The sequence below is a fragment of the Triticum dicoccoides genome, chromosome 6A (genome assembly GCF_002162155.2).
Source record: "Triticum dicoccoides isolate Atlit2015 ecotype Zavitan chromosome 6A, WEW_v2.0, whole genome shotgun sequence".
Classification (NCBI taxonomy): Eukaryota; Viridiplantae; Streptophyta; class Magnoliopsida; order Poales; family Poaceae; genus Triticum; species Triticum dicoccoides.
Genome location: NC_041390.1, coordinates 585,157,721 through 585,172,514, shown reverse-complemented (window position 1 = coordinate 585,172,514; position 14,794 = coordinate 585,157,721). Strand labels below are relative to the sequence as shown.

The following is a 14,794-nucleotide window of genomic DNA, read 5'->3' as shown; positions in this document are numbered from 1 at the left end:
CTTTGCCATTTCGATTGTCCTAGCTATGCATTACTAGGAAAATGGGCTAACGCGGTGCTAGTGTCATGCTCATGCAAAGATGTACATTTGGAGATGGAAACCCGACGGTTTTTAGGCATGTCACCCAGCTCGGAGGATGGACATGGCTTGCAAAGAAAATATACTTCTTCGGTCACAATACCCGGAGAATTTCACTACGAACATGGAAGGCATGCACAATTTACTAACAACATTACAAACTCAAAGTTAAAAGAAAAGAGCTATGATAACAGCAACCACCCTTTCTTAATGGTTTACCTAGTAGAGCACTAAAACCGCTTCATATATATGCTAGACATCGCTCTCAAAGCCAATGCAACCGTAACAAATCTAAGACAGGAATTTTGGGGCGAAGGAAATATTATTTTTTCCGCAGGCCAAAAAGTTGGGTTTGGAAGCAAGAAAGGCCACCGCGTCGCCTTTTGGCAAGGCGCCAAGGCGTGTAAACAAAGCCAGAAGGAGAAATTCGCAGGTTGAAAAAAAAAGCGTTTTAAAAAGGGTCAAGTGGGCATGATGGCCGTGCTTCCAGAGGCTTCCAGGGGCAGGCAGTGCGTGGAGGAGAGGAGCGACCTGAGCCGAGAGAGGGAAGGAAACACCAGGAACCTCCTCCTCCCTCCTCTCCTCTCCCCTCTCCTCCTCCTCCTCCCCCGCGCACCCTCGAGCGAGCCCCTCCGGCCGGCGACGCGCGCGGCATGGCCACCGGCGGCGACGGGTGCGGCGGTACGGAGCCGGCGGCGCCCGGCGGCGGCGACCTCTACGCCGTGCTGGGGCTCAGCAAGGAGTGCTCCGACGCCGACCTCAAGCTCGCCTACCGGAAGCTCGCCATGGTGAGCGAGAATCACGGCCTCATCCTCTGTTCCTCCGCTGTGCACGTTTTCGCGTTTTCTTAGTCAAATCTTCCTCTGCATCTACGTGGTACGTCCCCTCCGCTCTCGATTCGGCCGGGAATCGGGGAGGCGCCGCCGTTGATTGCGCCTCGCGCCATGGCGGCGAGGATGATTACCGGTCGCCGATCTCGAGTTTGGAAATTGGAGGTTGGCGCCAAAGTTCGTTCGTATTCCTGTAGCCCAACGGCGCTGCGGTCCTGTCTGCGCCCCATACTTTACGCGAGTTTGCGCCGGCGCTCGTGATCTTCGTCGATCCGGTGATTTAGATCCCCGGACGCCACGCCTGTAGCCAATTATTGGCGTATTTCGCCTGCCCTGCCATCTCCGTACTCGTTGAACATTGCTTGATTCCTCCCAAGTTTTGCTCTGTTCCAACTCTGAAACTGCTCTGTTTTTTTCTTCCTTCTTTCTGTTGTAAATTCAGCTGAACTTCTTGATCTGTGACCTGTTGCAGAGATGGCATCCGGACAGATGCTCGTCCTCCAGCGGCACCAAGCGCATGGAGGAGGCCAAGGAGAAGTTCCAGGAGATCCAGGGCGCCTATTCCGGTCTCAATCTTCCTTGCCTCTACCTCAACCCTCTCCCCCCATATTTATGTGCTCACAATCCACCCCACATCACTTTTTACATGTTGCAATAACAAACTGATTAACCCGCCGAACCGATCTAGCAAGCTAGTTGGCAAACTTATCGCATGGAGCCCTCGTGCTCCCTATCCATTGTTGTTCTTGTGCAGTCCTCTCCGATGCCAACAAGCGGTTCCTCTACGACGTAGGGGTGTACCAAGAAGAAGAAGACAGCGACGACAGCGTAAGGATCGCGCATTGTAATCGGGCTTTCCGCCGGTATTGCTTATAGTGTGAGTGACATTTTCTGCTATTGTTTTGCAGATGCAGGGGATGGGGGACTTCCTTGGTGAGATGGCCCATATGATGAGCCAGACACGGCCAGCGGTAAGAACCATTCGCTTCACGGTCTCTGCTTTAGATGTTTTTTGTGATCTAGCATTAGTTGTCACTATCTTTGTTATTTTGGGTTTCGACACTGATTTTATCACCATACTTCGCTAACCATCATCTTATCTGTTTCGTTGTTCGTAAAATGTTTATCCTGGGCTTGGAAGAAGAACTAGGAAAAGGAAGAAAAAATAGTTATTTTTGTTCTTCGTCACCGTATCCTCTAACATGGATGAAAAAAAATGCTGTTTTTGGACTGAACCCATTCTCCTTTTGGGTTCTTGGAGCCCTCGTCAAGTTTTATTTGTTCTACAAGAATCTTGCTGCTATTTGTTTAGAATTTTGTGCTATTATGGGAAAAATTGTTGGCATGGGGCGGGGTATGCTTTTCTGCTGCAAAATTCTGAGCTAAGCATAAAGAGAAAATTTTAAGTTTTTTTACTTTTCACAGCATAACTATAATGATTTGCATACATATTTCTTTGTCCATTGAAAAACTCGTCAATAAACATAACAAAGTTGTCCAAATATGAGTGGGCGAGTCATTAATATCTTGCTTAGGTTTACTTGAAAGATTTCAGTAGCTTAAAAAGATAATGATTTTAGTATGTATGTATTGGAAAAGGATTGTTGGAGTTCCATATCTTCCATGGTTTTTCTTGGATACCAAAAATGAAACTTGGGTGAACTTTTCTGGAATCAACTATAAAATGATATGTTTTTTTCCTGGACTCTCTTCATCCAAGGAAAAACATGACAATAACAATGAGCCTTTGGATTTGCAGAGGCAGGAGAGCTTTGAGGAGCTGCAGCAGCTGTTTGTGGACATGTTCCAGTCTGACATTGACTCGGGATTTTGCAATGGACCTGCCAAGGGCCATCATGACCCGTTCCAAACATTCTCGACCTCCCCTTCCTCGTCGCCATCTCCACCACCTCCGCTAGCTACGGAGGCAGAAGCAGCCTCATGTAACGGCATTAACAAGCGTGGCTCATCAGCAATGGGCTCTGGGAAGCCTCCAAGAGCTGGGGAAGCGGGTGCGGGTTACGGCCAGCCTGAGTTTTGTTTTGGGGTAAGTATCCCTTGCAAGTCCCTATTTCTTTGTCAATTTGGTGTGTTAGCTTTGCTTAACAAGTTCAGCATCAGATACCAAGCATAACCTCGTATACTGGAATATATATAGGTGTTTTGCAACGATCCTTCGTCCTACTTTTGGCTTTTGGGTACCTTTTCCATTGTCCAGCATGACTGGCCATTCATGAGAAAGGGTTAGTTAGATAGGTAGCGACCTTTTGGTCTTTGTGCAGGTTCGTTCACCTGCATTGGATGGTGATAGGGGCCTACAGGGTCCCAGGTTGTGGAAGCCACTGGACGTTCACTTCTAAGCTAATTAGGAATTTCATCGCCATAATCATGAAACATTCTGGCCAAAATAAACGTGGAGGGCCCCGGTGGAACTTTTTGCATTGGATGGACCACCAACCAAGTGATGCAAAATCTAGCTCCACCACTGGATGTATTCTTCACACGAGGGCTTGCTTATCAGCTATGAGGTTTCTCGGTAGGGCCTTCGGAATGATTCATTAGTGGTACATCACTGTCTTTAGCGTGGCTGGCATGGTAGAACAGTCCGCTGAGCTACTTTTCTCGCGTATGTAAATTGCCTTTGGATAGGCTTTTTTGTATTGGCATGATGTGACTTCTTGTCTAATGGTCTACGTGATTTAGAGAAATTGCAAGTTTCCAGTGGGATAATGGCTTTTTAGCAACTAAACAGATAGATGGGGCACACATGACCTTTTTGCTTTATTGTAACGTTCGCCTTTTCTTAAAGTTGTTCTACGCCGTATGGTGCTGTTGCTGACTTGTTCACCGCCTGCTTTTATCGCCAGATCACGTGTCGTTCTGGCTACCTTAAATTGCCAACCAGTTGAATGCTTCATGATGAGGCCGCATCTGTTAACTGATGATATTCTGTATTTTCTATTGTTCTTTAAGAATCTTCAAATTAGCGGTGCTGGTTGACACTGATTGGCTCAACTTGCCATGGCGTACGGCGACAACACACGACAGTTGGTCTCGGATGTCCTGGTGGTTTAGTAACCAATAACAGACAAAAGAATATTTATGTTTTTGTGTAATCCTTCACTTAGTTTTGTGCAATGAGGTTAACTAATTTGTGTGGAGTGCTGAACAGTATCTGTGCTAGACATTTCCAAGCTGACCATTTCAACTTGTCTATCTGCAGAGGAGCGACGCCAAGCAAGCGCCAAAGGCGCGAGGCGGGAACACCAGCAGGAGACGAAACGGGCAGAAGCAGAAGCCGTCTTCGAAGCACGATGTCTCGTCCGAGGACGAGATGCTGAGCCCGCAGCAGCCCAGAGTAGTATGACCCTCGATGCGACCATCTGGTCCTTTGTCACCTTATGTCCTGACCATGTCAATGGTCACTCAGTATCACACTGCAGCCGGCAAGTAGAGCGCCAGCGCCGGAAGCTGTTACAACGAGGGGGGGTTGCTTCGTCGAAGGCTATGTAGGCCCCCCTTCGAAGGTTTGTAAAAGAACCTAGCGTGTAAGACTCATTGATGTTACCGCATTCTTCTTTCTCGGTTTGTGCCGCTGTGTTGTTGTAATTGGGCATTGGATTCTCGATTGATTCAGTGTTCATTGTTATTATGATGGAGGGAGAAGGCTCCTTGTTGTGGGGATAACTTGACCAAACTATGAGTGGCATGGCACTGAAAGAGCAAATGTTTTACTCCCTTCGTTTCATAATATAAGATCGGTTCTACGATCTTATATTATGGGCCGGAGGGAGTAGCATTTACATCTTCAGTCTGACTGCCCATCAAACAGGGCAGATCAGATGGATGTTTTTCCTACTTGTTCTGTCTTACAACCAGATCACTCTGTTATCAGTCAACAACTGAGCAACCCCAACAGTACCTGCACATTTGAATATACCTTGAAAAAATGATGGTGGCACAAGGACGCTAGGCCGGGAAAAATGATGATGGTTGCCCTGAACCAAAACAAATATGTGTGAATAATCTCAGTGAAAACGGAGCGGCTTTGGAAGTGGAATAATTGGTTACAGTCCGGGCAGCTACTGTAATTGATATACAGATGGCGACATGAAGAAAATGCCACTGCCCTTTTTTCTTACAAAATGCAACCTTTTTTCTTCTGAATTTCATTCAAATGCTACTGCCCTTGAATGAAGAACATACGACCGCGCGTGGATGCATGTGCCCAGCCCGTTTGAAATTGACCATTGAAGCAAAGGGCCGGGCCTCACCACTGAAAGCCCATAGAAGTATCAGGCCCACTAATCTTTGAACTAAACGGCTGCACCATGGCGCTCTTTTTAGTACCACCTCGCCAACGTGAGGAGAAAGGGACGGGGAGCAGGCTATATAAGCAAGTCATGTTGCAACCTTGAAACATACTTACCTGGACGGGGTCGACGGTCGATCATGAAGGGCCGTGGCCTAGGCTAGTGATCCACATTGCACTTGGTGGATGCGCTGGCTTACCATCTCCCCAAGTGGGAGAATGGACATTATAATTTGTCGGCCCTTGCCAATTCTTAATATAAAGTTTTCACCTGTTTTGCTCTCTAGCAAGGACAGTTTGGTAGAATGTTCTGGAGATAGTTTTTTCTCCTGTTCGTTACCTGGGTATTGGATTTTTGATTGATTCAGTGTTCGCTGCACTTTTTACACCTGCAAATTCGACCAAGTAAATTTACCAAAGTTTAATTCATTCCCGATCCTCCAAATAGTTGATAGCATGATCCAGTGATATTAATCACTTTATTTCACAGTCACCAATGCACTATCTCGTCACAGATTCTGAATCGATGTAAATTTGTGTTATCCAAGCAATCAGAAATTCTTAGCCAGACTATGAATGGCACTCAGCCTCAGAGGGCAAACATTTTCAGTCTGACTGCACATCAATCAGGGCAGATCAGGTAGATGTTTTGCCTATTTGCCGCCTGTCTCTTAACCAGATCACTCTACTATGGGTGAGCAACTCAACAACACCAACATTAATCTAAAAATAATGTTTTATACCATTTTTTTCACGGAATGTATTTGCTACTCGAAACAATGACTTTCTTATTTGTTGGAGTCGATCCAGCTTTTAAACTAGCAGCCAGCGTATCACTTCGAAATGGCCAGCGTTGCGAGAAAAAATAACAAGCAAATGTGACATGAAAGAAAGTTTTGTCATATCTCAAACGTTACATGTGGTGCAAGCAAACCAGACATCGACCGTGAACAAATAGCATCATTTAGACGGCCCGCCATATGTGAACCTGCCGTTGGGGCTGATCAGGGACACGGTGTACACCTTGTCGTTCGTCATGTAGGGCGTGAAATCTTGCGGGGCTCGGAACCTCTTGCCATCTTGATCCAGAAACATGATATTGCTGAATGATGCAGCTTTCACGTTGCTGGGACGGAAACCGCTCCCCATCGGGGCCAAAGGACTAGCTTGAGTCAGCACAAAATGGAGCCAAGCAATGGAGCCAAGCAAACCATCAACCTAAAAGTTTTCAAGGTAAACATAATGTATCTTTATCTTGCAATATGAATTTGTACAGAGTTGCAATTCCAGGCCAACCAAATTTCTAGTTTAAAAGCTGGCTTGCCCTACACAAACTCCGAAACCAGAAATTTGGTTGGCCTGGAATTGCAACTCTGTACAAATTCATATTGCAAGATAAAGATACATTATGTTTACCTTGAAAACTTTTAGGTTGATGGTTTGCTTGGCTCGATTGGGGTTCGAAACGGGGCTCAGTTTAGTTCCTGGCACTATGGCACCTTTCTCAGGAACATAACCTGCTGGACAGGTTAAATCGTAGCAGCCCGTCCATCCTTGGTTATCGCTCTATGAAACAATTTTAAAGCAATTAGCAACAAGAGAAATTACCCCAACACATTTTTTTGAAATGCATGACGTGTTGTTCTTAGCGTCCAGTAAGTGAAAAAGCGAGTGTCTGTATTACCACCATACTGCCATGGATAAGCCTGTGGATTAAATAAAATTAGTTGGGAACATACTTGTACTACCATACACACATAGTAAGAAAATAAAATACAAAATAAGTGAAAGTGACTTACATGCCATCCAACAACAATCATGTTACAATCGAACGATTTCGAATTCTTAATAATTAAGGCAGCTCCACTGTGTTGATCTTGACGCAAAGAGAGACCATATATGTCGATTGTAGCTTCAATCCCATAGTAATCCCGTGCCACATGTGTTTTATATGCAGCATCCTGGTTAAAAAAAGGAATTTACTTGAAGATGTCAATGTAATTATGCTCTATTTGGTACGGTAGAGGATATTTATATAAAAACTTTCTCCACTTGTGTCGATTTCGATAGCTATAGTCTGATTTAAATGTTTGTAACAACTTGGTTTATTGTGACGTTTGTGTTTTCATCTGGATATTTAGGGTGTGCACACCAAACATTTATTCCCGTAACTTCAGATATGGATCTGCTAAAAGATTGACATGGTGGATCATGTTAAGTGCAGCGTGATTTAGTTTCACCCCAACAACACACTTGAAAACAACATCACAACCCCATGCAGATTAAACCTAATGGTTTAGATCATTTTATCTATTTTTTAGACGAAAGGTGACATGTTTCCTTAATAAGCGGTTTGGCATAATCAGCAGTCATCCTATATCTAGGTTGTTAGTGACAACCATGATTCGTGTTCATGTTTAGGTTGAATACCGTGGGTAATTGTATAAGTAATTTGTCTCAAATATTGTTACTTTGTCATCGTCCCCACAAAAAAAAGGATAATGTCACCTTCAAAGTTATGTTCTTGAGATTGTTGATGCCGGAAACGACTCAAACCAGAGGGGGTTAATATACTCACATAGGAAGTTCTGACGCCATAATTAGGGAACGTTGACACATTTGCAGGAGGTGGATCCAAACCATCCATCTTCAGGTTGATTGGCTTTAAGTTGCCACCAGAGACACCAAGCTCCTCCTGAAATAAAATATTAGGCCGTTTGATCTTGAACCATGCATGCATCAAGTTTGAAATTACGCATCAATATTGCTGGGAATTTCTGAAACGCACGCACCTGATTTCCAGCATGGGGTCTAACTCCAAGTATGCCACGGGTGAGATGCAGAATGCACAGAGCCAGGATGAAGAGACTAAAGTTGTTACCCATGATCAGTCTCAAACCACCAGAGAATGAGCTGCAAGAATTGTTCCAGGGGAAGAGCTTAGCTCGGCCCCCTTTAAATGGAACTTGAAACCAAGAGGTTATTGAAATATTTATGACTATAGTTTAGCAGATTTTATTTGCATTTACTTAGTCCCCAAAAAATGTACTGTTGCACTCTGGTATAAAATGGAGATTATTAATGCAAAATATTTGGTTTGCACAATTAATACAATGCCCAATATTTGATTGGCGTTTAGAACTCTTACAAGTACTAAAAAAATACGAGAGCACGCACGTGTCTTCCTGCTGTATCTTGCACTGTCCAAGTCATTTGGGTACCATATGCACAATCTTTGCATCTACATCAACTGCAATTATGTCCGAATATGCACAACATCATCAGCTATATCCTATATATGTACACATAAGCATCCTAGATTCTCATTAGAATACAGCATAGGCAGGATGGCAAATTTCAAGATTTTACAAGTTATCATCAGTTGAAATTACAGCACGTTTCAATCTAACAAATACTCCTACCAAACAGCGTCAAGATACTGAAAATTATATCTTGCAAACACAAAAAGGTCAACATTTTCCTTCAGGTAAAAAACCACGGTCCAGAGCAACATTCTCGCAAATGCGACAGACAATAACATGAAGGGATGCAAGATTATTCATTTCACTCAGAGTCAGAGCACCCACTCGATGTGCTCATCCGTGAAGACAAAACGTGCGCACTTGTGCTTGACCATCTGAAGGGTCTGCTGCCGGTCATCACCACCGGCGCCAGCCATCATCTCTATCCCGGTGAGCACGGAGAAGTACCCTCCTCTTTCTCCTTCCGTAAAGGTCTTAGCGATGAGAAACTTGCCGCCGCCTAGGTGGAGAAGCTCGAGCTGTTTTGGAAGCCACGGCTCTCCCTCAGCAGGCGGGTTCAGATCTTCCCACACCGTGGGAGCGGCGGGCTGCCGTCCACCGTCCACCGTCCATGGCAGAGAGGCCCTCTTGGCTCACAAACTAGACAAACTAGCAGCACATGGCAAATTGCAAGATTTTACATTCCACCATCAATCAAACTACAACATGTTTCAGTCGATCTGAATCTGAAAGTACAAAATCCTAAGATACAGAAAACTATATCTTGCGAACAAGAAACTGAAGTTTTTCCTTCAGGAAAAAGCCCGGGGAAGCAGTCAAAATTTACCTTCGGGAAAAACCGAGAGAAACGGCAGCAGCATAAATACGCCACGACAAGCGCAGCTAGTGCTAGCTAAACCCTCACTGTACAGTTACAAAAATTTCCTACAGCCTCGTCTCCTCTACTCACTTGTTCTTCTTCTGCTTGTGTTTTTGTGTCCTCTTGGCTGCGAGGGCACCCGAAGCGCTCTTCCCCTCAAACCTTTTCGCCATCTTCATGACACTAGCCATGCCCTTGCGTGCCGACTGCTTGCGATCTGACCTGCGGTTGAGCAGCTTCCGATCCAAAGGCCAGTAAGCATATGGCTCCATCTTGTCTTTCTTCTTGAGATCACCACCGGCCTTCTTGCTGGTGTACTCATGGCCGGTGTAGGACCAGCCAGTGCTGGCCACCTTCCTCCTCTTCACTGACTGGCTTCTGACAGAGGTCTTGTCATCAGCCTCCTCGTCATGCGAGACAATGGGCTTCTTTTTACGCCATTCCCGTTCTTCACGAATGATCATACGGCCTTCGGGGTCCATCTCGATCTCGTCGTCGTCGTCGACATCAGGTGCAGCCCTCTTTTTTCCTGTTGATTTGAGAGCCAACCGCATTGTCTTCTGGTCAAGTAAATCTAGGGGCTCACCAGTCGAGTGATCAATGATCTTTTCCTGCAAGTTCTTATCTTGACGCTTTCGGTTCGACCTGGATGTGAATAAAAGCAAATGCAAACAATTATGATTGTTTCAGCTTCTCAGGCAGCTTTTCAGCACAGCAATTGTTTCAGCTTCTGAGGCAGCTTTTCAGCACGGCAATGACATGGCACATACCGTGTTGAAGCTTTTGATCCGTTACGAGAAGCAAGACTATGCTGCTTGGAAAAGGGACCATTCGAGTCTTCATCGTCACTTCCAAAATCAGAAAACATCTGTGTGTGATTCCATCCACTTTGCCTGCAGTCAAAACATGGATCAATCAGTTGAACACAAGATGTAGATACTTTGGATTTAAATTAGATTAAACAAAATTTGCTTTTGTCTAAGCTCACGACTTTTCAGAAAAAAAACAGATGGCACTAAATTATGGCATTATCGTGCCAGTAATACCTTGTAGCTCCTGAGGCCATGGACATAGCCTCCCCATCCTCAGACGAATTGCCCTTCCTCATTTTACGCTCATTAATCTGGTAAACATTGCAAACAAATGGTAGAAGTAACACGATAAGAGGGAGAAGTCATTATTTTCTTTTCTCTCTGAAGCTTTTGTTGGAACTCTGCAGATTTGTATCACAACTGAACTTACCTTCCTGATATTGGTGAGCAATTTCATATGTTCTTCGGGCATCACAGCTTTTACTGCATCTAAACCACATTTTTTCACGAGAATTTCAACAAGTGATTTGACCTAATAATAAAACGAGTGGAGTTATTAGCAGGCTCAAAAACCTAATAATAAGAAGAGTGAAAATTACAAGCAAGCTCAAATAAAAGGATAAGAGTTCATTAATATGCAGAAATGTGCATTTATTTCCCAAACACTTGTCTTATCTTTCCTGACATAAAGTAGGACAACAGCAAAGACAGAGTAAAATACTAACATGCGGAAGTAGGCATTTATTGATTTTTTTAATAGCACATTCCTAGTAAAAAATAAACAGCGCTTCATCACAGACAATCAATCAATAGAACAATACCTTCGCTTTCAAAGAATTCTTCTTATCACTTTGCCAGCTCAACAAACCCTCAACGACTCCCTTCAAGTGCTCATGAAGCACATCAGCTTTAGATCTAGCCACCAATGCTTTGATAAAGCCTAAGTTGGCCTGGCCACGATATCAATGTTAGTTGAAGGAGCTTGAGATGAAATTATTGATTAGCTAAATTCATGAACTGGAGGTGTGTTATGACTTTACTTTGACAAGTTCTCGGTTGTTCCTCTGCATAAGGAGAAAAGTCGAGGGGAGGAGCTTGTAAGCTACTCCAATAAGATCTGAGAACTCATAGGTCAAGCGAGCTAACCCAGTTACAGCAGCACTAATCGCATGTGGAGTTTGACCAGCTAGACCACCAGCTACCTAAACATGAAAGCTGACAAAGTTAAACCAAACTATGTATCACATCTTGTTGTATAGAGGGAGAAAAGATCCCAATTATCAAGGGTTAACAACTGAGCACACCGGAAAATGCTAGGTTGCCAAATTGCAACATCATAGTGCTCAAGTGGTCGAATTTTCCCATAAAAAAAACTGAAATTAAAATGCATAATGGCATTGAAGTACCATGTCAAAGAACTGGTGCAAGCTGTCCTTCCTCCCATCATTTTCAGCATCTTCACAAGCGTGGCCAATTGCAATAAGCACATCATAAGCTCTATTTCTGGTTTTCTTGTTAGCCTGTGAAGAAACATAAACGCATCACCATTAATCTCACATCTGACTTTCCTGTACCACATGAGTACATTCAGAAGTTGTCCTATCAGAAAAAATGAACATTGCTTCAGTAGCAAGAGTTAAGCGAAAGAACTATGCCATTCAACACTTGAGTACTTGATCAATGTAAGCAGTAAGGTCTAGAGTAAACAAATATCTGTACTCTACTCTGAACAGAAAAACTCACTTTGATCTATTTTTGTTTCAATAAAACAAAAGAACAGCCTTAGGTAATAACAGGAAGCTGTAATTATGTATTGTGTTTCAAAGGGAATAAGAAACAAAAATGACAAATTGGCAACATGCTACTTGAGCATTATAGAAAGTTTCTTCCTGGCTACATTGATATTTGATAATGCAGTGCAATGTATAATACACTATTTCCGTTACCTCCTTCAAGGCAAGAAGTATTTCAGTGAGAAATGAACTAACAATTTCCCTCTTCCTAAGCTTCGATGGATCCTGCAGACAAGAAAGTGATGCACATTTGTTAATGCTCTCCCAGATAGAGATGTAAATTTGTTCATAAACTGTGTTGATGTTTCTGCTTTACCAACCTTCAAAATGTAAACAATAAGGTGATGCAGGCATTCAAGCCTGTACCGCTTTGATGGAAATTGGCATGGCAATGACAAAATCATCAATTCCAACAGGACATCTAAATTCCTCTCAATAAATTCAGCATCCTGAAATAGTCAAGCATACAGAAAAAAGTTCAGAAGTTGTTTTTCTTGTTTCGTGCAATTGTTAATATAAATTAACTAACTGAAAACAAAAACAAACCTTAAGTAACATTGAGAGGACCTTGTATGCTCTCTTTTGATTCATTGAGTCGCTATCCTAAAACCGGAAAAAAAAAAGCAAGGTACAAGCAATTTACATAACATGTTGCTTAAATGGAGAAGACAAACATAAGTTGCATGAAAACCATATATGTACCTTAATTGCAGGTTTTACATAACTGAATAGCACATTGATAGACTTTGCATCCAATCCAGGCATTAATGAAGCTGCAAATTCTAAAAGGAGGGCCCTGAAATTCAAATCAAGTTTGGAAATCAACACTGGACTTAAACTGGAATCTAGGATGCACAGATAAGAACCGAGAAAAAATTAAACTCCGTGAAACCTTGTCATGTTATTTGTATTGGAATTATCGTCAATCTGCATTGAACCGTCATTCACTTGCTGCGCATTAATAGCTTTTGTGGCATCCAGCAACTTTCTTATTGCATCAAGGAAGAACTTGCTGACAACATCTTTGTCTGATATGGATGCTATCTCGCTTATCGCAGGCTGGTCGAACAAAGAGGGCAATGCCATGTAAGTTACATGCTTTCAAGCAATATAAATGAAATGCAGTCAATCAATGAAACAATCCAACATGAAATTCATAATGGAATGATGGAATTGCACTCCACAAAATAAGGAGACTTAGTTTAGCCTTGATTCATTTTTGGTCGAAAAATATAATTGACTATTAGCAGTGATAGATTCAAATGATAATCTATCAGTGTATCTTACAGGAAATTTACACTTTAAAGACACAACTTAAAAAGAAAAATCAAATAACTCCGAGAAAAATTGCATAACCCACATGGATCAAGCCCCATGATATTCACAAAGAGTACAACAATCGGATCAAGCCCCCACAATAAGATGACAGCATATATATATTGCAAACAGCAATGGCATACCTGTAAGAATCCAATAGCGTCCTTTGAGGATGACATGAATATAGAACATAATATCTCCAAGAATTTTGAAGAGAAAGCACGTATTTCTTTCAAATTTTCCTCAGCTGACTCTTTAGTATAGCGTTCCTTTGCTCTTCTTTCAGATTTGCTTAATTCAGCATCAACAAGAATGTCCTCTTTGTTAGTGATTGACAAAGCTTCCTTGTTTTGTTTGATTAAAATCTAAAACGAACACAAGTCAGAAAGACACTTAAAATTAAATAGCAGTTCACTGTAACTTGAACAGAGGCGATGTGAAGCACCTGAATACTGGAACAAATGATGCCTCGCAAGTCAGGCTGGTTTTGGAGAGTGTCACATAAAACATTTTGTAGAACTCTGAAGCTGCTTGAAGTATCACATGGATAGTTACAGCAAGATGGTAACAAAGACCAAAGTGAATACACATAACCCTCTGCTCTCTTGGCGGAGAAAAGCTTATCGTCTTTCAAAAGCTGGTCAATTGCAGATATTGGAAACGTTATCAGGCTGTAGTTCAAAAATGAATGGCTTGATCCTTTTATTGTTAAAGCATAAAAAAGATCTTTATTTCCGGTATACCTTGGGAATACTCTTCTCTACAGCTCTAACGATGCCCAGAATATCTCTCAAGAAAAACTGTAAACTAGCACCAACAATGTGCCTTTCTAAAATAGGGAGAATCCATTCATTCTCAACAGATATTGACTGAATATGAAGAATGTCAAGAACATTCTTTGGCCCCATTGCAGAAATTGCTGAACCAAGACATGCATTGAGCTGCAAAATAGAAGCATTTGAAGGTGAACCAGCAGATGACATTCAAGTTTACAGGCTACAGCTTTATATATTGACTATACGTCTATGCTCATAGGCCGTAGCAAAATCTTAAGCGGCATAAGTTTTGGCAAGATCAAAGTGCATGTGTGGTAGACAGAAATACCTGCTTCCGGAAAGAAAAGTCATCATCAGACATGTTCTGCATGTCTGCCAGGTTCTTAAGTGCTTCTGGCAATAGATCAGATGAAGATTTTCCTATTGTTTCCCATGAGAAATGAGTTCAGGAACTGAGACAGCTTGATATCAAGCAACTAACTAGCAGTAGTAAAAAAAAGTAATATTGTCCAATTTATCAGAAAACAATCAAGTAGAAATAATTGCATAGCAATGGCCGACAAGAAGCATGGTGAAAGATTAATTGCATCTCCATGACCAGATGGGACACCAAAAACTAGAAAGATCAATTGCGGTCCATTATTGGTAAGCTGCTGAAAATAAAAACCAGATCTACAACCACCATTATCACAGAACTAATGCAGACCAATTTTACGGTGAGTTTGTGGTTGCTATGTTCTGTTGGAATTAAGTG

General features: G+C 42.6%; 2 protein-coding genes and 1 pseudogene across 2 annotated transcripts in view; 2 read left to right on the top strand and 1 right to left on the bottom strand.

Moving 5' to 3' along the window:
• The first annotated feature begins 578 nt into the window (after positions 1-578).
• On the top strand, positions 579-4,605 carry LOC119318160 (dnaJ homolog subfamily B member 6-like). Its single transcript, XM_037592681.1, has 6 exons — positions 579-866; positions 1,381-1,474; positions 1,663-1,736; positions 1,817-1,879; positions 2,668-2,955; positions 4,132-4,605. Exons 1-6 carry the CDS (start codon positions 732-734, stop codon positions 4,273-4,275), a joined length of 798 nt encoding a protein of 265 aa, XP_037448578.1. The 5' UTR covers positions 579-731; the 3' UTR covers positions 4,276-4,605.
• A 724-nt stretch (positions 4,606-5,329) lies between these two features.
• Positions 5,330-5,461, top strand: LOC119319891 (annotated as a pseudogene).
• Positions 5,462-9,142: 3,681 nt separating this feature from the next.
• Positions 9,143-14,794, bottom strand: part of LOC119318159 (RRP12-like protein) — a 7,658-nt gene continuing 2,006 nt past the window's right edge. The window contains exons 4-19 of the mRNA XM_037592680.1: positions 14,369-14,460; positions 14,008-14,205; positions 13,710-13,901; positions 13,408-13,629; positions 12,840-13,006; positions 12,650-12,743; positions 12,494-12,550; positions 12,268-12,396; positions 12,101-12,172; positions 11,561-11,674; positions 11,195-11,356; positions 10,976-11,104; positions 10,585-10,686; positions 10,389-10,465; positions 10,113-10,235; positions 9,143-9,987 (exon numbers count right to left, since the gene is read on the bottom strand). Of these exons, the coding sequence (XP_037448577.1) occupies positions 9,429-9,987; positions 10,113-10,235; positions 10,389-10,465; positions 10,585-10,686; positions 10,976-11,104; positions 11,195-11,356; positions 11,561-11,674; positions 12,101-12,172; positions 12,268-12,396; positions 12,494-12,550; positions 12,650-12,743; positions 12,840-13,006; positions 13,408-13,629; positions 13,710-13,901; positions 14,008-14,205; positions 14,369-14,460 (2,489 nt within the window). The 3' untranslated portion in view covers positions 9,143-9,428. The remainder of the gene's footprint in view (positions 9,988-10,112; positions 10,236-10,388; positions 10,466-10,584; positions 10,687-10,975; positions 11,105-11,194; positions 11,357-11,560; positions 11,675-12,100; positions 12,173-12,267; positions 12,397-12,493; positions 12,551-12,649; positions 12,744-12,839; positions 13,007-13,407; positions 13,630-13,709; positions 13,902-14,007; positions 14,206-14,368; positions 14,461-14,794) is intronic.